Here is a 24,450-nt window from a genome sequence, read left to right as displayed (position 1 = left end):
AAGCCGTTCCATCACTTTGTGCTGGAGACACAAGAGGCTTCAGTGAATTCACCATCCGAATCAGAGCACTGGTCCTTGGGCAGTGGAGATGGAGATGCCGAGTTGGCCTGTGCTTCTCACGTTCAACAACTCTTGGGCAAGCTGCCCCCTGAGCAAGTCGCCAATTATGCTCGGTATACTCGATCCACCCATCCTGGAGCCCCTTACAACCTTGTGGACTTTGTTCACTGGCTGGAAGCTGAAGCGGAATGTCAGATGGTTGCAACCCAAGTAAATATCAGCAAAGTAGTACAAAGACATCAGTATCTGAGGGAGAGGAGACCAGTTAAGTGAAGCTATCTCACTGCCACTATATTGCATGGAGCAAGTAACCCCCTAAGCACAATGGCTGTACCAGCAACCCAGAAGGTCACTAGACCTACCACTGTTCAACCTTGGGGAAGCAAATCAAATATACCATATAAGCGTCTGTCCTGACTTCCGCCAGCTTTCTTCCGGAGAAAAAAGGAAGTGGATTCTTAGCAACAACCGTTGCTGGCGATGTGGTGGGAACGAAGACATCCTGCAATCTGTGCTGCAGTTGTTCTATGTAGACAATTGTCTACAGAGCCTGCCTACTGCTCGAGAAGCTAAGGGCCTCTTGGACTGGATCACTCTCTTCTTGCCCTAAGTGGATTTGAAATTCGCCAGTGGGCCAGCAACTGTCCAACTATTGTTCAGCACTTGCCACCAGAAGCACAGTCTGCCTCCTCAGAACTCCGGCTTAATGTAGACCGCACCAAACTCCAAGAAGGCACTCTTGGGATGATCTGGCATTGTGCCACAGACACCCTTGGTTACTGGTATCGGCCAGTGAAGTACAAGGTTCTGACTCTTCGGAATGTGTACAGAGTCCTAGCCAGCCAGTATGATCTCCTGAGTTTCCTCATACCATTCACCACCCGTACCAAGGTACTGCTGCAACAGTTATGGCTTAAAGGAATAGTTCACCCAAAAATGAAAAGGTAACACTTTACAATAAGGGTACATTAATTAAGGGTTAGTTAATACTCAATAAGCATTAACTAACCCTTAATTAACAGTTAACTAATGTGTCTGGTAATAATTTACTAATGGTGTTCATGTGACTAAGGTATTAATTTATATATTATTTAATAGTTTATAAAGATGACTATTAAATAATGTATAAATTAATACCTTAGTTAACATTCAGTGAACACATTTTAAAAACTCTTGAATTTCTTTTACACACAAGCTCAACCAAGACCAAAACTATGGATTTTTACTGCCAAATTTACAAATGCTTTCACACTGTATGTCAGAACAGATAACCTCATGTTCTAAACCTAACTTATAGGCTACAGTTGAAGTGAACAGCAGTTCACATTGTATATTGAAACAAAAATATATGTCCTATATTTTTTTTATTGCTATTGAGAAACAACTGATTGAAGTTATGCAAATAGACCAATCACAGCTGATTCCCATCTAAGTTGAAGACATACGGTGTTGAGGTTCTTTCAATTGCATGACCATATACGTAAAAAGGGGAGCTCTTTGGACTGATCTTGTTCAATGTGGACACAGAACAATATAGAGCAGCAGAAAGAGAGGGAAAGACGCCAAATGCAGAAGACCGGGTAGGACTGTGTATTTTTCTTTTTTTTTCTTCTGTGCCTTTTTCTGTTTGTATATTTTATTTTTACACAACTGTAACCAGCAGCTATATTACAGATTTTTGTTGATCTCTTGCAGTAATTTCCTATTGCAAATAAAGCCTTTACTGCAGCAATTCTGTCACTTATTCCTTTTTCATATACTGTACATTCTATAAAGTAAAGATGAGTCATTCACTTTTGATATAGAATGTTTGCAAAAAACCAAAAAAAAAATGCGTACATTTACTACACTCAAAAGAAAAATGTAGAGTGACTTCAAAAGAAACTGCAGTGCGAAAAACAATTGACTATCAATATACTGTCTATTGTATAAGGGTAGAACTGACACATGTAAAGTAATGCATTTTCTGTAATACCATCTGCTGTTAGTATTTTGTATGTCATTGTGCTGTGATTGACTAAATGTTCCTGTTGGAAGAAAACATGTGCTAGTGTTTTGAAAGAATTATTTGATTTTGAGACATGTTTGCAGTGTTTTGGTAGAGTTAGTGTATTTTGACAAAGTATTCTTGCATTTTGAAAATTAGTGTTGGTGTTTAGTTTACAATATGTGATTGTGAGCATAAAATTAACTGTTTTGCCAACTGCGTGTTGTAGGTGAGTTGTGTGAAGAGTTTAGAAAAAGTATTATAAGTATTGAAAAATGCTTGCTAGCGATCGTAAAAAAAACTGTAATGTTTGATGTCCACTTTAGTCTCTGTTCTGTACGTATTCTGCACAGTGTAATATATGCAGTGTTTCTAGTTAAAAATGGCACATATTATGGCATTAGTGGCTGAGACCGAGATAAGTTCAAGACATCACAGAAGTAGTCTGGAGGCCGGACTCCAGACCAAGACTGGACTCAAGTATTACAGCGCTGCTTGCATATGCCACCCGTCTAAAGGAAAAACATTGTAACCGTCATCACCAATGAGGGGCTCATTACCCTGTTGATTGCCATAACACTTTCCATGAGTTTGACTGTATATTTTATGCAGGGAGACTTTATTCCTATCACCATTATACTATAATATATAAGGAGTTAAACTTAAGTTAGTCAGTTGTCAGACACTTAACTCCTCTATAGCTGTACTCTATCAAACTACATCACTTCTCTGTATCTGTATACTATCAAACTACATCACTCCTCTATAGCTGTACACTATCAAACTACATCACTTCTCTGTATCTGTATACTATCAAACTATATCACTCCTCTATAGCTGAACACTATCAAACTACATCACTCCTCTATAGCTGAACACTATCAAACTACATCACTCCTCTATAGCTGAACACTATCAAACTACATCACTCCTCTATAGCTGTACACTATCAAACTACATCACTCCTCTATAGCTGTACATTATCAAACTATATCTCTCCTCCATAGCTGAACACTAACAAAATACATCACTCCTCTGTTTTTTGAGTAGTGTCTACCAGTGACCTATTGTGCTAAAATAAAATAAACAAGCCTTTATTACAGTTTTTTACGATTGCTAGCAACCTTTTATCAGTTCTGTAGTCACATTTTCATAACTCTTAACACAGTTAGCACAACATCGGTCTGTTGCGGGCCATACCATTAACACATTTCTTGTTCCTTTGACACAAAATGCATTCACTGAACACATTTTAAAAACTCTTGAATTTCTTTTACACACAAGCTCAACCAAGACCAAAACTATGGATTTTTACTGCCAAATTTACAAATGCTTTCACACTGTATGTCAGAACAGATAACCTCATGTTCTAAACCTAACTTATAGGCTACAGTTGAAGTGAACAGCAGTTCACATTGTACATTGAAACACAAATATATGTCCTATATTTTTTTTTTTATTGCTAGTGAGAAACAGCTGATTGAAGTTATGCAAATAGACCAATCACAGCTGAACACTGCCAGGGGTGGATAAGGCACGCCAAAAGATACTTCCCAAAGTGCATAGCCAGAGAAAATATAAGGAGTGATGTGGACGAGAACATGTGGCCAAATGCAGAAGACCGGGTAGATTAGAAAAGGACTGTGTATTTTTCTTTTTTTTTCTTCTGTGCCTTTTTCTGTTTGTATATTTTATTTTTACACCACTGTAACCAGCAGCTATATTACAGATTTTTGTTGATCTCGTGCAGTAATTTCCTATTGCAAATAAAGCCTTTACTGCAGCAATTCTGTCACTTATTCCTTTTTCATATACTGTACATTCTATAAAGTAAAGATGAGTCATCCACTTCTGATATAGAATGTTTGCAAAAAATGTACTACACTCAACAAAAGAAAAATGTAGAGTGACTTCAAAAGAAACTGCAGTGCGAAAAACAATTGACTATCAATATACTGTCTATTGTATAAGGGTAGAACTGACACATGTAAAGTAATGCATTTTCTGTAATACCATCTGCTGTTAGTATTTTGTATGTCATTGTGCTGTGATTGACTAAATGTTCCTGTTGGAAGAAAACATGTGCTAGTGTTTTGAAAGAATTATTTGATTTTGAGACATGTTTGCAGTGTTTTGGTAGAGTTAGTGTATTTTGACAAAGTATTCTTGCATTTTGAAAATTAGTGTTGGTGTTTAGTTTACAATATGTGATTTTGAGCATAAAATTAACTGTTTTGCCAGCTGTGTGTTGTAGGTGAGTTGGTGTGTGAAGAGTTTAGAAAAAGTATTATAAGTATTGAAAAACGCTTGCTAGCGATCGTAAAAAACTGTAAATGAAAAATTATTTGAATACAGAAATATATATAAATGAGTGTTAAATAAAACTCATTAAATATCATTTCATGATTAGCATTTTCATAATAACATGATTATGTTTAATTTAATGTTCATTAGATTAGATTAGATTAGATTAGATTAGATGAAACAAATGATCCCTGTGTGAAACTGGGTTGTTGCATCAGTAAAGTAAATTATAATAGGATACAGTAAGGAGAAATAGAATACATATCAGAATAGAGTAAATACTTAAATAAACAATACCATATCTATACAAAAAAGTATAGATACCAGCATTAGCAGGATGTTTCCTTGTGTTTCCCCTTTTTCATTTCATAATAACACTATCCAGTTCATCATCAGCACTTTCTATATTGGAGTAATTTTCTTTTAGTGTGTTTTGTAATTGATTTTAGCTAGCTAGCTGTAGCTTGCAAAACCAAAAATACATCATGGGAATGTATAGAATCTGGACCTATATGTTTTTTTGGTTGACCTTTGACACACACTTGACCCTGTGAGTCAGGATATAACTGTGTCTTATCTGCAGTCATGTGGTTGCTCTCTTTATCCTCCAGTAAAACCAGTTAGTCACTTCCTACTTGAGTGGCACATGACTGTTTTGTCACTGATCACGCTGTTGCTTCCCAAGTCCTTTAACACCATATTTATTTTACTTGCTGGTAGGGTGGGGAGGGGCGTTGGGTTGGTCAGTAATTTACAGTTTTTTACGATTGCTAGCAACCTTTTATCAGTTCTGTAGTCACATTTTCATAACTCTTAACACAGTTAGCACAACATCGGTCTGTTGCGGGCCATACCATTAACACATTTCTTGTTCCTTTGACACAAAATGCATTCACTGAACACATTTTAAAAACTCTTGAATTTCTTTTACACACAAGCTCAACCAAGACCAAAACTATGGATTTTTACTGCCAAATTTACAAATGCTTTCACACTGTATGTCAGAACAGATAACCTCATGTTCTAAACCTAACTTATAGGCTAAAGTTGAAGTGAACAGCAGTTCACATTGTACATTGAAACATGTACATTTTTATTGCTAGTGAGAAACAGCTGATTGAAGTTATGCAAATAGACCAATCACAGCTGAACACTGCCAGGGGTGGATAAGGCACGTCAAAAGATACTTCCCATGGTGCATAGCCAGAGAAAATATAAGGAGTGATGTGGACGAGAACATGTGGCCAAATGCAGAAGACCGGGTAGATTAGAAAAGGACTGTGTATTTTTCTTTTTTTTTCTTCTGTGCCTTTTTCTGTTTGTATATTTTATTTTTACACCACTGTAACCAGCAGCTATACTGCAGATTTTTGTTGATCTCTTGCAGTAATTTCCTATAGGAAATAAAGCCTTTACTGCAGCAATTCTGTCACTTATTCCTTTTTCATATACTGTACATTCTATAAAGTAAAGATGAGTCATTCACTTCTGATATAGAATGTTTGCAAAACATTTACTACACTCAACAAAAGAAAAATGTAGAGTGACTTCAAAAGTAACTGCAGTGCGAAAAACAATTGATTATCAATATACTGTCTATTGTATAAGGGTAGAACTGACACATGTAAAGTAATGCATTTTCTGTAATACCATCTGCTGTTAGTATTTTGTATGTCATTGTGCTGTGATTGACTAAATGTTCCTGTTGGAAGAAAACTTGTGCTAGAGTTTTGAAAGAATTATTTGATTTTGAGACATGTTTGCAGTGTTTTGGTAGAGTTAGTGTATTTTGACAAAGTATTCTTGCATTTTGAAAATTAGTGTTGGTGTTTAGTTTACAATATGTGATTTTGAGCATAAAATTAACTGTTTTGCCAACTGTGTGTTGTAGGTGAGTTGATGTGTGAAGAGTTTAGAAAAAGTATTATAAGTATTGAAAAACGCTTGCTAGCGATCGTAAAAAACTGTAATGTCTGATGTAATGACTTCCATCTTTTGTCTTTTCCTAAACTTGCATGATCTTTTCTTTGCTGCTTTGATTCCCAGTCCTTTCTGTGAAGAGTTTGCATGTATCTGTGTTCTCCTGGGTTTCCTCCCACAGTCAAGTGGACTGGAGACTCTACATTGTCCATAGGTTTCAATGTGAGTGTCTGTCTATCTGTGTTAGTCCTGTGATGGACTGGAGACCTGTCCAGGGTGTCTCAATGCATGCTGGGATAGGATTCATTCCCCCACCACCCTAAAAAAGGGGTAACCCTTTAAATTACAGGCCGTTAATTATGCAGTAATGACTGGAAATAACTAAGTCATATTCAAGTAAAATAGATGCAATAACTAGTAATAGCATTACAATGACTGGTAATTACTGAGTAATATTCAAGTAAAAAAGACGCTTTTTACCATTGTAATGACTAGTGGTTATTTTTAGGCAATAATGGTATACAACACTGACAAATGCCAATGCCATCGCAAAGATGTTACTATTATTCAGAAATTACTCGGCTATATTGTGGAAACAGTGCCCACTACACTTTACAGGCCATGGTAAAGTAATTATGGTGAAATATCCTAGTAGTTACCATGTCTTCATCTGAAACTATTCGACTATTCCATGGAAACAGCAGCCGCTACATTTTACAGGCCATGGTAAGGTAATGTTGTGGAAACTACAAAGACGTTATTATATTGTTGGAAAACTACTCAGCTATAGCATGGAAACAGCGGCCACTACATTTTACAAGCCATGGGGAGGAAATTGGGGTGAAATTTATAAGATGTTACCATGTACACATACAATTTACTACTTAATAATAACATGTCATTATAATACAACTACGGGTAAAAAGCCCTGTTTTGGCCTGTATATTACTCAGTAATTACCAGATGACATATTACCATTACCAGTAATTACTAGGCAATAATAGGCAATGAGCAGTCTGTCAGTGTTGTATACAATTATTGCCTAAAAATAACCACTAGTCATTACAATACAATTACTGGTAAAAAGCGTCTTTTTTACTTGAATATTACTCAGTAATTACCAGTCATTGTAATGCTATTACTAGTTATTACATCTATTTTACTTGGATATACTTAGTTATTTCCAGTCATTACTGTGTAATTAATGGCATGTAATTTAAAGGGTTACCCAACATTAACAAAGATTAATGTTAAATGCACATGAACAACTGCATTAATGTTGTTATACATGTTAATGTTAACTAATGTGTTCAGTAACATGACTTAAGCATGAACAATGACATTAACAAAGATGAGTTCATATTAAATGCACAATAAACAACTGCGTTAAGTAATGTTCTTATACAGGTTTTTTTAATTCCAATGTATTGTCTAAATTGAAACCCTAACTCTTCATGTATTACTTAAACATATCCTGGCATAGTCACAACAAGCATTACCTAACGTGAATAGTATGTTATTCATGTAATTTGGTATACCTATTGTAATCCATATTGTGTATATATTATTATCCAACAGTTGTAGTAGCAAATTCTTTAGCAAGGTTAACAGGTGCAATAACTGACATAGTTTTGTTTGTATCCAAAGTCCACAGTAAGGTTGATGATCACAATACATGGAAAACTCCAATTCAACTCAGTTAGTCTACTTCCCTCTCTGACATCCTGTGGTCTCCTGGCCAGTAAATGCTGTAAAACCTGTTAGACCGATATATTGGTTTGTCGATATTGGCCTTTTATTGAACATCAGATATCAACCAGTCAGTGTGGTCCACCCATATGATTGAGGTTTCTCCCTGACCACAGCTACTCATATGTTTTAATATCATTTTCATATCAGATGTCTGACAAATCATTCCAGTATGGTGCGGGAGGATTTTAGCCTACTCAACAATCTGTAAAACCTGCAGTGAAACCTGAAAATAGTGAATATTGGCTATCAGCAGCTTCCATCCAAAACTATTGTCTGTATTACCTTCAAACTCTCAGATCAGCCTAACAGCTAGACTCGTAAAGCTTCACGCAGCTGGATTTCGTTATCGTGGATGATTGGAACTGATTCAGTAGGCTACATTCTCAAGCATTCACTGCCATGATTGCCAGATATTAAACTAGTGCAGTAATGCCAGCTTAGATAATGGAAAACTGCGAGACAGATTTCAGAGGTCTGAAGGGGAAGGGTTGGATCAGTCCATTTTGACTATTAAAACACCGCCTACTGTGTGAAATCGAAACCTATCTGAGGAATAAAACCGTTGTCTACGGAGACCTCTAGATTTGTGTAAGTGTCCAGAGGAAACTTCCTGCAGCTCAGCAAACCCGTACTGTCTCCTATTTGGAATAATGGCATTTCATCAGCAGTCGCCCTTTCACAACCCTGTAAGTATAAAACGTTTGTATCTGAAGTCATTTTTCTTCTGGGAAAATAAATGATGAAGACACGACGATAGAAGGTTTGGGTCAGGGTTTTTATCCCCGATACGTTCCCTTGAGTGTAGCGGGAGAGAACGCTTAGCCAATCTCCCCTCAAAAATCGGACAATTTACTGCTGCCTTGCTTATTGGCAAAGGTGTAAACTCGTAGAACAATTATATAAGATCTTTAACGAACCTGAAGTTCCATTATTCTGTTCGGCATACATTCAATACACCAAGGAGCACTCATTTCAATACATTTTCAACTTTTAGTATTTGTTCCCCTGTTATTTCCACAATCTTCGAGCAGCAAAAGTGGAGGGTGATAGTGACTTTATTGAAATAAAGTGCTGCTTCGTAGGTCGCTTCCAAGCCACATTTACCAGTCGACAACGCCGCTTCATAAAACGCCTTACCAAGTACCAGATACATTTGTAGATGGGCTAATGAAGGAGGCATTCAATTGACAGATTTTTGTCTTAAGTTATGTCGCAACAGTATCGGGGTTGCGCAAGGGTGTGCTCGACTCTACTGTTAAGTATGAAGAAAAGCTAATTTCCTGAAAACTTGTGTCCTTTCTAGCGAATCCCGTTCACTGGGTCTATCCACGGCGGTCTGCAAGATGGGAAGATCATCACCGTTACTGGACGAGTCCTGCCTGGAGCGGACAGGTCAGACATCCTTTCACTTTTTGGGGAAAAGCTTCTCAAAGTGGGGTCCAGGCGCCGGCAGGGGGCCTTGAAGGGGCTCCAGAGGGTTCCCAGCAACATGAGGAATAGTTTAATTTGTAATTTAATTCACTACGAATTATTCTAATTATTCTTATTATACATTCTCTAATAAAGAGAATGTATAAGAATGAATTGTAATCCAAGGTTTCTATCGCCCAGTGTTCAGTTCTACAATTCAATACTAAATCAACAACTAAGATCTTCCCTTATACAGTGTTGTGAAAAAGTTTGTACACTCCTTGAGTTTTTTGGTTTGGGCTACAAAATTATTTTAAAATGAAATTATTTGAATTTCATTGTCTGTGACTTGTACAATGTTTTCTATTACACTAAAGTAAAGAGACAATTCTGTATATTTTTATGAAGTTAGAAAATTCAAATAGCCTAGGGTTTGCAAACGTAAGTAGGCCTACACCCCTTGAGCTAAACTGTGTCACAGACAAATATTTGACCAACACTTCTTAACTTATGCTGATCACATATTCAGATTGTAGCTATATGTTTTGAACATTATTTGCCATTCTTTGAAACATGAAGGCCTACTGGACCCTAATGTCATCCATAAGTGAACCTCACATTCCACTCATGTTTTGAGATTGAATTCATCCTACACCCTGATATCCATTGAGATTCCATTGAGACTTGTTATCAACAATGTTATATTTATATTTTGTTGGCTAAAAAGGCAGAATAACTAAATTTTTTAATGGCAAATAATGTTAAAAAACCTAATCTGAATTATTATTATTTTTTAAAAATTTTGCCAAGATATCACAAGAAAAAATACCGTGACATACAATAACATAACATAACATAACATAAAAAAAAACCTAATCTGAATATGACGTGACAGCATAAGGTATGAAATGTTCATCAAATATTTGTCAGTGACACAGTTTAACTCAAGGGGTGTACTTAGGTTGGCAAAACCTATTTGAATTCTCTAACTTCAGAAAAATATATAGAACTGTCTCATTACTTTAGTGTAACTGAAAACATTGTACCTCAAAGAAACCTGTCTTAGGGCTTGTTTTACTGGAATAACATGAAATAATTTTTACTATAACAGTAGCACTGTTGGCATGAGAAATGAAACCAAAGAGAATGGCTCTTACTTCCCAGGTCCATTGTTTCCAGCAATCTGACAGGAAGTGATCTGTCTCTCTCTTTGTGTTCCCTCTTTAACTTTCTCTCTGACTTTTCTTCTCAGTTCAATTCAAATCTGCTTCATTGGCATGACAGAAAAGTAGCTTATGTTGCCAAGGCAATACAGTATCAATTCAAGTGATATTACAAAGTTTAACCAATGTCTGATAGTAGTTTAGCAAAAAATCAGCAATATTATAATAAAGAAACATTTAGTAACAATTCAACTCAGCTGTTCCAGTCAATTCATAATAATGTATAGGATGATCTCTCCCTCTCTCTCTCTCCCTCTCTCTAGGTTCCATGTTAATTTACAGTGTGGGTCCAAGGCCAATGCAGACATTGCTCTCCATATTAACCCACGGTATGACAGTCACCCTGGTTATGTGGTTACCAATACCTTGCAGTACAGCAAGTGGGGATCTGAAGAGAGGAAGCAGAACTCCCCATTCACCGCTGGCTCCAGCTTCAGCCTCGTGATCACAGTCCGGCGCGACGCCTACCAGGTTTGCCTTACAATACACTGCTGCAAGTAAGGGTTTGACTGATATATGGGGCCGATATTGGTCTTTTTTAATTTTTTTTATTTGATCTGCTCCAGTCAGTGTGGTCCACTTCTGATATGATGAAGTTTGATTGATGACATATTTATTGTAGAATTGATCAATACTAGCCCTTAACCTGAACAGATTCTAATGAGACATTTTGATCAGATTACACACATTCGAAACACACACAATAGTCTCAAGTCAAGTATTTTTCACACTGTAAAAAATGCAATGATATTGGATACAGCATAGTTGGTTTGGTTATATAAGCAGGGCAGAGTGAAACTTTCTGGGAAGTCTTCACCTCTAAGGTGGAGAAGTAAGGTATGTGACACTTTATTCTACAAATGTCACAGTATTACAGTAAGGCTGACTTTGAGGGCCTGTCATGACTTTTCTTAAACAGCTTGGGCCTAAATGTTAGTGTGTAGTGAAAGTACAGGTCTGCAGGAGTGTTTTGACATAGAACTTGTGCAGTTACAATGAAAGGTAAACTGTACAGTGTCCAATTTAGTCTGAAAATATCAGAAAGTGTAATATATGCAGCGTTTATAGTTTAAAATGGCACATATTATGCCATTTTTCATTATTATTATGACATCAAACATTAATATGGATGCTCACTTATTGAATTTGACGATTAAATACAAAGTAATTGGTTTAAAACAGTATTTCTACATGTTTAAATCTTGCGCTTTTATTTTGAAGGCTTAAACGCCCAAACCCCACTGCTATCAGCACCGGCATACATCAAGTGTACACTCCTTTAGGTGAATTATTTTTGAGTATTATGATGGTCAGTGTTGGGATTTATTACACATGGGAAATCAGCAATCTACAGATAAACATACTGTAACTTATATAGTTTTCTCTAGTAGCATGCAGTATTTCTCTTTATTGATATAGCTTTGTTGGATTCAACTAATATCAACTTGAATAGTTTCGTAGTATATTAGTTAATAATAATAGCTATTACAGAGCCATGATTGAAGGAGGTTTAATTTCTCCCCCTAAACTACAAATTGTGTTGAAATTGAGTCCAAGCCCACTTTGTTTGACAAATTTTGTTTCTTCTCCACAGTTGACTGTCAATGGCTGCCAGTTCATGGACTACAGACATCGTATCCCATTTAACATGGTGGATACAATCTCAGTGGCAGGGAAAGTAGAGGTTTTCTCCATTGCTTTCCAGAGCAGCTTTATGGTGAGGATAGCCCAACTGAATGTAAAAAAAAAAAACATAGCATTGCACCAAATATATCTGATATATATGAAGTTCTAATTTCAAGCAAGTTGACTCTAGAATTAACTATGTATGCCAACTGAATTAAATTATATATATACATATATATATATACATATATTATTATGTTGTTATTATGTTAAATATGTTGATTCATTCTTTTCTGACATTATTTTCTTTAAATAAGCCCACGCCTCATGAATAAATTACCATGTACGGTGAAGTGATTTTGTTTTGATCTTTTTCTAACCTGGCAAGATTTTTTTTAAAATTTTGGTGCTAAGATGACAATTCGCAGTAGATAGATGGTTGAGGAATAGATTGAAGATGAGACTAATGTAAGCGGTTTCTTTTCATATTTGTTCTTCTACAATGTTCATTTCCTCCTCAGCCTGGGTTTCTTCCGCAGCAAGCCTTTCCCGCTCAGCAAGCCTTTCCCGCTCAGCAAGCCTTTCCCACGCAGCAAGCCTTTCCCCCACAACCAGGGTTTCCTGCTTATCCAGGGTTCCCATCTCAACCAGGATTCCCCCCACAACCAGGATTTCCACCACAACCAGGATTTCCACCAGCAATACCTGTGAGTATCTGGCAGAGTGGTGTTTTATTTCTATAGTACAAACTCAGCTCAGAGGCAGAGCTGCTCTGGAGGCAGAAATAATCTCATTGGTTGAGTTAAACCTCAATGGGCGGAGTCAAAGAACTGCAGTTTATTTGGCTAACAGGGCTTTCACACCAAACGTGCAAGCACAGCATTGTGCAGAGCAAGGCCATTGTTTTCAATGAAGGACGCGGCTCTCCTAAACAGCTGTGCAACCGAAAGCGGCGCAAACCACCTTGATATTTCCCCAGGTTTTGCGCCCAAAGTTCAACTATATTGAAAGTTCAACTATATTGAATTTTGAGTTATATAACTCCACATTAAAAACATATCGGAACCTGTCCAAAAAGTTACAGACATAGCAGATAATATCCGAAAGGATGAGGATACCAGGTTAGAAAAATTATATTGTATTATTTACATATTCCACATTCTGATTCAAAAGAAGCCTAGTTAGCAGCGTTGTTGAATTATTTAAGCTGCTTTGTACAATGTTAAGACCTGAAAGCATTAACTTAGCACATATTCATGTCATTATTAGCCTAAATCTATCTACACTATTTAAAACTGACTATTTACATAAAAATAACCCATATAGGCTGTTGAAATTGTTTAATGAACTGCTGGTGACCCCGCTACTCCATATCCATTCAGGCTCACATTTCTGGAAAGGTAAAAATGTGTTTCTATTTCGTATGGGCTTCGCCCTCTAAGAGCTGTCGCTATTGGGTTTATCCCTCTCGCGCATGCGCAGTCTGAAGATTTTCTTTCCCGCCACTTACGCTACAGTGGCTACACTCAGGTCCTCAACTATAGAATATACAATGTCGGGACCTGAGCTCTGCTCCCAAATTTTCTTCAGCGTCAAGCAGTCAACAAGTGAAGAACAGAAGAGAAGATGACGAAGTCTCACCACTCTGAAGCTGTCTGCTTGTCCCCCGCCTGTCAAACCGGCTACATCCTGCCGTCAGATCTTCACCCCCGCTGTGAGGCTTGCCTCTGTGCTGAGCACGCCGGGTTAGCTCTAACTTCTGTGCACGCCTGCCTGCGGAGGAGCTGCAGCGACGGGCAGACGCCTTCACGGCGCTCCAGGTGGTGGACGGCGGTGACGGAACCTGGGCTGACCGCGGCAGCATCTCTCCGGAGGACGAGATGAAAAAGAATCCCAGAGGAAGACCCCGACGGCAGGCACGAATCAGACGGCTCGGCTCCCTCCATCTCGGGCTCTCCTCCCAATTCTCCCGTATCCCCGTTGGGAGACCTGGAGCCTGATTACGAGGGCAGGGCTCCGCATCTGCGGCTCTCCTCCTCCCCACCGCGGCCAGGAGCCGCAGCGGCTCTCTCCTTCTCCGTGTCAGTCTGCCAGCCATATGCCGGCCGCCAAAGGACTTTTCCAGGACTTGCCGGGCATCATCAGGAAGGTGGCAGATCTGAGGGGCATCGCGATGCTGGCAGAACAACCTGCACCTGCTCGCGACCTCTTAGGCAGGGACGTTTACGACCAGGAGCCGCCGGCCAAACGACCCCCACTGTGGACTCGCTTCACGGAGCTCCAGCCCTTCATGGAGGCAGCGTTTTCTGATCCCGGAAAACTGAGAGCACCGGTGTCCAGGTACGGGCCTCTATCTCCAGCAGCCGAGCTGAGCGCACACCACCCCTGACGGTTGATGTATGCTGCCGCTGTCATGTTGTCTGTCCTCACTACGACATGCCTGTTCGTCAGCATATCCCATATCCACAGGGATATGGAAAAAGGTTTTCCCGCCGTCCTGCCGCTAGAGCAGAGCCTAGCTTCCATCCTTCTTCCCAAGGCAACCTTCTTCAGCAAGCGCAAGCCATCGCTGCCGACTCCTTGGGATCAAGTTTACGCTCGCCTCTCTGACCGTTCGCACCAGTGTGCCGCTCAGATTGCTGCAGCTCAGAACAACACATAGCGCTGCTGTCCTCAGCAGTCTCCGCTATGGCCACTAAGCCCGGGGCTTTTTCCCCGGAGCTAGCCACAGACATCGGGAAGGCTATGACAGCTGTCCTGACTCTCGCCATGGCGACAACTGTGGCTTCATATAGAATTATGGCTTGGCAGACTATGATGCAGAGAAATATCTGGCTGCACATGTCTCAGCTTCCCCCTCTCATCAGACGGGAGCTGCTGGATGGTCCCATATCCCCCGATGTTTGGACCACTCCTCCAAAGCGCCACAGCGAGTGAGGCACACCTTCTGGGGCAGAGCTACACCTCAGCCTCATCAGAAGCGCAGAGATGCTCGCTCCAAAAAGAAGCGCCGGCAGCTGCTGCTGCAGCTGCGCCTCAGCATGCACCACCCGCTGTGGCACCACCTCCTCCTCCCCCGCCGCGGTATCCTCCTCCAGTGGCCGCGGCTCAGCAGGCCCCGCGCTGCCCCGGCAAGAACCGCTGGCCAGCATACACCTGGTCCAACCCGACCACCGAGCCACCTCGCAAAAACAGCGTCAGTGGCAATGACGGGGTGCTGGGATCATGTGTCTTGATGCAGCTGAACCAAGGAAACACAACGGCCCTCTCCAGGTCTAACCACTTTTCTCTAAAGAGCAGTTTCCTCTCAGCCAGACCGCCTATGCTCCCACTGAGCATTTTGCGGCTTTTTTCACACAGACACACGCTCCCCACACAAAACAGAGGCTCGCCGCCGCACACACAAAATGCAGTGCAGCAAGCTCAATCCGAGTGAGAGCGGGCGATTTTCAAAATACTCTGCTCCTTCGCTCATTGGACCGTTCTACTGACGTCATCGTTGCCCCTCCTCAGGGACAAGCGGACGTGTATGAGGACAGGTTTTCTCACACGGCGGCATCGGGCAGCTATGCGAGTGTGGGGGCAGGGCTTCAGATGCCGGCGGGCCATTCATTGGTCAATGCACAGAGGCTCGCCGCTGCACACACAACAAAGTGCAGCAGTGCTGCCCAGTCACTTCCTCACATTTTAACGAGTAATAAATCCTCTACTAAAATGTGCTTCACTGACGGTAAAGCATTACCAACCACCTGCCTCCCATTGGGGCGAGTTAGTGGTGGTATCTCAGCACGGCCTTTTTCAGACTCAGTCTTCGAGCACACAGAGCGGAACGCTGACGCTGTCATACGTTCCCAGCTCCGCAGCCAACACCAGCCCTTTTCATTCCGCCCTCCCATGGGCTGTGACGTTCACAGTGGCGGAGATGGCGACGAGCTGGCTATATACCATGGCATCGGATGCTCCACAGATGTGTGTGCGCCCGCTTACAGAGCACTGCTCAGCGTGGCAAAACCTGTTACCCATGAATACATGGATGTCAAGGTTGATTTCAAAGGGCTACACGCTCCAGTTCGCTAGTCCTCCCCCCCCCCATTTTTTGGTGTAGTGGAAACAACCATGTCATCTCAATCAGATATAACAGCCCTGAAGGCAGAACTAGCAGAGCTTCTGGGGAAGGAAGCTATCTCCCCCGTCCCTCCAGGAGAGAACGAGGGGTTTTATTCCCGCTATTTTCTCACACCAAAGAAAACAGGCGGGATGAGGCCGATTTTGGACCTGTCCCTGTTCAACAAATACATTATGAAACAGCCTTTTCACATGTTGACAATCAGACGTGTTGGAATGCGTGCGTCCCGGCGATTGGTTCACATCCATCAACTGAGAGATGCATATTTCCACATCCCTGTCATTCCCAAGCACAGGAAATTTCTGCGCTTCTCCTTCCAGGGAATCCAATACCAGTCAACCGGTTACCATTCGGTTACTCTCTGGCTCCGCGCACCTTCTCCAAGTGTATGGAAACGGCGCTGGAGCCATTACGCAGAAAAGGGATCAGGGTTTTGTTCTACCTAGACGACCTAATCCTTATGGCTCACTCCCAGGAGAAAGCTGCTCTCCACACAGTGGAAGTTGTCCAGCATCTGCAAACACTGGGTTTCGCCATGAACTGGCAAAATCCCTCCCTCACTGCAGTCAGACCTGGCATACCGGAAAACCCCCCGTGTCTTGTTGACAGGGGTTCCCCTCGGGAGAGCAATGTCACACATATCGGTGTACACGCGTCTCTTTCCGGCTGGGGAGGGATGTGCGAGCCTCAAGTTGTGGGGGGAAAATGGGAGAATCCTCCTTTCCTCCACATAAACTGTCTGGAACTGTCCACGGTGCTCAAAGTGCTAAAGCACTTTGTTCCGATGCTGACGAACAGGCATGTCGTAGTGAGGACAGACTACATGACAGCGGCAGCATACATCAACCGTCAGGGGTGGTGTGCGCTCAGCCCGGCTGCTGGAGATAGCCAGGAGCCTCTTGCTGTGGTCTCACAGACACCTGCTCTCCATCAGAGCGGTGTACATCCCGGGGGTACAGAACTGTGCTGCGGACTTGATGTCTCGCGGCAGTCCCTCCCACAACGAGTGGAAACTGAGTCCCACACTAGTTCAGATGTTGTGGGACAGGTTCGGGAAGGCGAAGGTGGATCTGTTCGCCTCACGAGAGAATGCGCAATGCGCACTGTGGTTCTCCATGAACGCACGAGACAAACCTCCACTGGGAGTGGATGCCTTCTCTCACCGGCCGTGGCCCAGGGCTCTCCTTTATGCGTTTCCCCCAGTTCCCCTGATTTCTCGCCTCTTAGCGCGTGTTCAGGAGGAGAACCTAGCGGTTATTCTGGTGGCACCAGAACGCACGAGCGTGTCTTGGTTCCCGATCTTGGTGCAGCTGCTGGCGGGAAAACCATGGCAGCTCCCATGGCGCAGAGATGCACTGTCACAGCTGGACGGTGCGATCCTCCACCTCCCAGTAATAGGCCAACAACTGTGGGCCTGGCCGCTGAACGGGAGCGCTTGGAAAGGTTAGGTCTGCCCCCTGCGGTGGTGCGCACTATCCAAGGTGCGAGAGCCCCTTCTACTACAGCGTGTTACGCGGGTAGATGGTCTGCTTTTCAGCGCTGGTGTGTGGAGAGAGGCTCAGATCCCACGTTGTGTCCTCTGCCTCTCGTGTTAACCTACCTTCAGATGTTGGTAGATAACGATTTGGCTCCATCTACAATCAAAGCGTATGCTGCAGCCATTTCATCCTGCCACAAGGGCTATGGAGAGAGATCAGTTTTCGCGCATCCCTTGGTGAAGCGCTTTTTAAAGGGAGTCAGACGACAGAAACCTGTCGTGCGCTCTCTAGCTCCGCAGTGGGATTTACCTCTGGTGTTGCGTGCTCTGGGGGGTCCCCCTTTCGAGCTGATAGCCCAAATCTCTCTCAAGATGCTATCCCTGAAAACACCGCTCCTCCTAGCCCTGACATCGGCTAAGAGAGTGAGTGACTTATGCGCGCTGTCGGTCTCGCCGTCCTGCCTTTCTATTAGAGAGGACGGGAGCGCAGCGACTTTACAGCCAAATCCCTCATTCACACCTAAGGTCCTAACAAACTCCTTTCGGTCGAGAATTATTTCCCTCGAGGGGTTCTTCCCCCCGCCTCACAGAAATGAGGCAGAGGAAGCATCTCACCAACTCTGCCCAGTGCGCGCTTTGTCTCAGTATGTTTTGCGCACAGCAAACATCTGACAGACACAGCAGCTGTTTGTTCATTACAGAGGGCATTCACAAGGCTCGGCTCTGTCAAAACAGCATCTGTCGCACTGGCTGTGTGATGCCATCATACAAGCCTACAGTGCGGCGGGAGCCGAGCCGCCGCAGGGCATCCGGGCGCACTCCACGAGAGCCTTGTCATCATCTACGGCCCTCCTCAGAGGGATGGTGGTTGGCAGACATCTGCGCAGTGGCATCTTGGGCTTCTCCATGCCCTTTCATCCGTTTCTATCTGCACGATGTGTCTGAGTCCTCCCTGACTCATTCAGTTGTAAACGTGCTAGACCGCAGATGACGCGTTGTCAGATCTGGCGTTTTTACGCACATGCCAAACGGTTCTCCCCTAATCCAATCATCACTGATTAGTGGGCTGCATGAGGGATCATTACGATACGTAATCAACGTCTCACATTCTGCAACGGCAGTGTTGTGTGGAGTGAGTGTTCTATCACTCGCCTTTTTTCCACTCAAGGTTGACATGAGGTCAACCATGGCACAGCCGGTGTTTTCCTGCCTTATTATCCCACATTATAGGGTTGTGAACTGGTGTATGTTATCTGCTTGAGGTCCTTGGTGTCTCAGTGGGCACTGACTACATCAGCTTCGCCCTTGACCCAATAGCGACAGCTCTTAGAGGGCGAAGCCTATACGAAATAGAACGTTAGTTATGTTACCATAACTCCAGATTCTATGAGTATAGGCGTAGCCCTCTAAGACTTAGGCCCCCTGCTCCACTGACATTGGCCGAAGAAATTACTGGCTTTTGGGAGCAGAGCTCAGGTCCCGACGCTGTATATTCTATAGTTGAGGACCTGAGTGTAGCCACTATAGCGTAAGTGGCGGGAATGAAAATCTTCAGACTGCGCATGCGCGAGAGGGATAAACCCAATAGCGACAGCTCTTAGAGGGCTACGCCTATACTCATAGAATCTGGAGTTATGGTAACATAACTAACGTTCTGTAGCCTGCCGAGATTCCAGCTTGCACTCTACCTTGCGCAATCTATGCTCATTGTCGCTTCTGGTGTGAAAGCCCTGTAAGTAATGTTTGAAAACCCAGTGAAAAAGACAAGAGATAAGAGAGAAGGTAGCTAATAATATTTAAGCCTAGTACTTTTGGCACTAACTGACAAAATGCAACTGATCTAGGTTAGCTAGTTAGCCTAGCTGAGCTTCCAAGTTCAAACTAGCCATACTAGCCTATAGCGATCTAGGTAAGCGAGTTAGCTAGCAGCTGACCTTCCAACATCATGAATGCCATGGTCATGAATGCATGAAAAAAGGAAGTCATTGCCACTTCTATTGTTTTAAATATTTTGAACACAGTTCTTTCTTTTCCATTCAAGTTTGCCAGTTAGCTAACTGCACCGCAAAAAACTCTTGTCTCTCTCAAAAACTTTGAGGAATGTTTGTAACTAAAACTCCAATCTGCTAGAATCTGCCGAAATACCTTTAGCTGGCATTCATCAAGCAAGCTGCAGCCTCCTTCCTCCTAAATAAATTATCACAAATGACTTAAGAGGTAATAGCTATGTATTCTGGACATGGTTTTTGTCTTTACACTAATGTTAGATGCCAGGTCACTGCAAGGAAGAATTAAGAATGCGTTCATATGGTACTGCTTTTAGATAATTGTTATTCCATTCCTCCTCTATTTAGGCTGTTCCCTACAAGGGTGTAATCAGTGGTGGACTTCGCCCCGGCAGGACCATCACTATCCAGGGGATGATTAGTCCCAATGCCACAAGGTCTGGATTAATCATTAATTGATTTCTTTGTTACATTTTACTTTGAATACACTATACTCATGCACACCTTGTAAAAATAAAGTAAAACAGGTGCACACCTCAGGAGTGAGGACTACGTACCTAGGATACCTTTACATGAATAAAAACATAATAATAAATATAGTGTGTAAGTGTGTAATATGGAGCCAAATCAAAAATACTCCGCTCCGAAAAACATAAGAGAAATCCACTCTAAGGATCTATAGTTTGTATTGCATCTTACTATCGCTCTCAGCTCCTCATACTTGATCCAGCAGTATATGGGGGCGTTTACTTATGCCACTTGCAGATTGTTGGGCATGTGCTTCTAATATAGGATGATATGTGATTCATCAATAGACTTGTGTGCAAGAACAGAATTGGAGGCCCGCGCACATTTCCTAAATCTGACTTTGGATTTTTGTACTTTTCTCTTACTACAAGAAACATAAGACAACATTCATACCTGAGGCCCAATGTCATGTTCTACTCTCACTTTTCCTCTGTTTTTACTCTCAGGTTCCATGTGAATTTAAGCTTTCACTCTGGCATCGCTCTGCATTACAACCCACGTTTCTCTGAGAACACGGTGGTGCGAAACACAAAGCTGAGGGAGCAGTGGGGGAGTGAGGAGCGCTCTGGAGGAATGCCCTTCCACCGGGGACAGCCATTCACGGTACAAATACAAATACATTACTAACATACTGATTTGATGGGTTATTTTGAAGGCCAATACTGACAGGCATTTTGGGATTGAAGTTGCCAATAGCCAATATTTTGTGCCAATATTCAGGTCTAGAGTCACTAAGATTGCGTTGTGAGAGTAATCTGTGTGTTTGGACCTCCGTTGCTTGAGCTAAGAGCGTAGAGATTTCCGAAGATGATTTCTGCAAATTGGCAGTTGGACCATCAGTGAAGGAGGAGATGTCAAAAATATGTTTTTCCAAAAAGTCAAAATTTGCATAAAATTCAATATGGTGGACAGGGATGGTTCCAGTGGCAAAGCTGTAGAACTTGTCCGGCTGCATATGTACACTGCCCATCAAAAGTTTGGGGAAACCTCATTGAATGTACTATGTTTTTCATTCTCTTAAAGGATAAGGCCGGTGTATTTTAATGCATTTCTTACCGTCAAACAAATCCTATGAAAATAACAAAATCAGCAATGATTTTGTTTTGCTAACAAGTCTCGTCCATGTAGCCGGTACCCAATGAAGCCATGTCCCAGTAGCCATAGAACTCCATTGCATTAAAAAAACTGATTAAAAACACGTCAAAGAGCCATGCCGTTGCTCTGGCAGCATATTTCATCATCGCGATGCACTGGGCCAGCCGACTTTTTCCTCAAACAACTTAATAAGCCGGCTGTAAACACGTTTGCGGTGTCAGGAAAGTAGTTCCGTAGCACCGAAAATAGTCCCCGGCGTAATGAAGAATTTGTTCCCATTTGAATTTGATTTGGTAATTACTATAACAGCCTGACTTTTCATGGTAACAGTTAGCTATTTTTAAAATTGAAACTATGTCTTTGTGAGCTGTATTTCAAGGTTTTTAGCTTACAATTGGAGCCAATGACTTCCGGGTTGAAGGCTAAAAAGGGAACGTAGGAAGTCAGAAAGTAACGGGAGTAGAGCAAACGCATTGTTGATTTTGTTATTTTCATAGGATTTGTTGACGGTAAGAAATGCATTAAAAAACACCAGCATTATCCTTTAACGCCATTTTGATCTAAAGGCTTATGCTTAAATGGTTGAAATTTGTTTCTTAGACAAATAGAAATAGTAAAGTTGATGCCTATGTCTTTCTAAAGCCTTTGCCTTTCCATCAAGGCGGCTACTTTAAAGAATCCAAAATATAAGATAGTTTTGATTTGTTTAACACTTTTTTGGTCACTGTATAATTCAATTTGTGTTATTTCATAGTGTTGATGTCTTTACTATTATTCTAAAATGTGGAAAATAGTAAAAATACAGAAAAATGTGGTGTTCCCAAACTTTTGACATGCAGTGTATACCAAGTTTGGTGTAAATCTGACTTACGGTGTAGGAGTTATTCATTTGTTTACGGCGCCACCATCTGGCCCATCAGGATCATAAGCCACCACCAATATCACCAACAATATCATTGCCAAATGGCAAGTCTCTATCGTGTATCATACATTACCAGTGTACTGATCAATTGTACAATAAATATGCCAGTTAGTTTCACAGTAACCTGCATGGAGTCTCGTCAAAGTGGGTGACTGTAAGACTTCCTTTTTCTTTTCAGCTGACCATTTGCTGTGAGGCTCACATGTTCAGGATTGTGGTCAACGGGAATCAGACACCCATCTACAAACACCGCCACACCCCCCTCCAACAGATTGACATCCTGGAGATTGACGGGGACCTCAGCTTGACCTCTGTCTTGCTGTAGTTCACTAGAGATCCAGGACCTGCATCTTGTATTACAGTAATGATGCCTAACAGAGGTCGCTGTTTCCTTCACTACCACCACAAAACCACTGCTTTTTCCATGTGTAAATGAAGTCATGGTAATTAATTACTTTGGATATTATTTTGGATACTTTACTTTGCTATGAACATTCCTGTTTATTGATCTTGCAAACAGTAATTACCATCTTCATGGTAGTATATGCTGATGACCCCCTGAAAACAGTTGTTCTTCATGTAGTAGGAGCTGCTGTTATTGCCCACACCACTTGTAAATTTGGATTTGAGACTAATCAATGTGCTGTTGTGCAATGCACAGCTTAATTCCAAAATGATTTATATATTGTGACAGTGTTTTGTGAAATTAAAATATGTGACAATGTGTCATGGTGTGATGAATTCTTCCTTGAGTTGAATGTTGTCAAAACTAAGGGCATGGCATTTAATTTCAAACGATTTCCAGTTTCCAAACCCACTGTAATAAAAGGCAAGGAAATAGAATTGGTGGACAACTAAACTATAGGCTAGTAACTAGATAACTAACATATAAATAAACTAGTATTCTAAAACTGAACAAGGCAACAGTAAACATGTCATTCTCCCACAAATGATGCAGTCCCTCTTTGGGGTAATTGGTACAATAAAAATACTATAAAACTAACTAGACTACAAAGATCTGGGAACTATTGTGTATAGCAAAGTTTGCTTTGAGAAAAAACAGACAGGACACTGCACTACCCATGGCTTCACTATAGCCTTTTTGTGTTTATGTATGCAGCTGTTAGTGCTCAGTGTGATGGAAATCTTCCATCAAATTATAATAATTTGATAAAAAGAATTCCATTCAAATATAATAGACAGGTATAAGATCTTCAATTTAATCCATTTAAGATTACTGTACTGTTATGTACAGTGTTTCTGTGAAAAGCTCTTTTATAAGGTCAACAGTCAGATTATCACATTACCAGTATTTGTCATATGACCTAATTTGTTTTTGAGGGTAAATGATGATAAAAACCCCATCAAATATTAGGTTCCAGCAGTAAAATGACTTGGATCCCTAAAAAGATTGCAAAATAATGTCAAAATACACAAAATTGCACATAGAAAAAAGTCTTTCTTCAGGTGAAATCCCTTCAATTATTTGTAGTGCTGGGGAGAACACAAACCAAACATCAAGAAAAGTAACTATTTTTCATGTTTTAGATAGGCAGGAAAAGGCATCAACATCCAAACATCCAAGAGTGGCTGAGACCGAGATAAGTTCAAGACATCACAGAAGTAGTCTGGAGACTGGACTCTGCTTGCAAATGCCACCCGTCTAAAGGAAAAACATTGTAACCGTCATCACCAATGAGGGGCTCATTACCCTGTTGATTGCCATAACACTTTCCATGAGTTTGACTGTATATTTAATGCAGGGAGACTTTATTCCTTTCACCATTATACTGTATATAATATGTAAGGAGGTAAACTTAAGTTAGTCAATCGTCAGACACTTCACTCCTCTATAGCTGAACATTATCAAACTACGTCACTCTATAACTAAACACTACCAAACTACATCACTTGTTTATAGCTGAACACTATCAATAGTTTTGTCTTGAAAAAATAAAAACAAATACATGACTTGCTAAGTCAGTATAATTGGTAACAATTTACAATTTAAATT

At 41.3% G+C, this 24,450-nt stretch overlaps 1 protein-coding gene across 1 annotated transcript; it reads left to right on the top strand.

The window, feature by feature from the left end:
* Positions 1-8,569: 8,569 nt before the first annotated feature.
* Positions 8,570-23,160, top strand: LOC139916544 (galectin-9-like). The gene is made up of 8 exons (XM_071905464.2): positions 8,570-8,709; positions 9,327-9,415; positions 10,920-11,127; positions 12,251-12,373; positions 12,804-12,989; positions 20,240-20,328; positions 20,866-21,022; positions 22,615-23,160. Exons 1-8 carry the CDS (start codon positions 8,674-8,676, stop codon positions 22,759-22,761), a joined length of 1,035 nt encoding a protein of 344 aa, XP_071761565.2. The 5' UTR covers positions 8,570-8,673; the 3' UTR covers positions 22,762-23,160.
* Positions 23,161-24,450: the final 1,290 nt, after the last annotated feature.

Source organism: Centroberyx gerrardi, chromosome 6 (assembly GCF_048128805.1).
Source record: "Centroberyx gerrardi isolate f3 chromosome 6, fCenGer3.hap1.cur.20231027, whole genome shotgun sequence".
In the NCBI taxonomy this organism is placed as follows: Eukaryota; Metazoa; Chordata; class Actinopteri; order Beryciformes; family Berycidae; genus Centroberyx; species Centroberyx gerrardi.
Note: the sequence above shows the minus strand (reverse complement) of the source record. Positions and strands in the feature narration are given on the sequence as shown.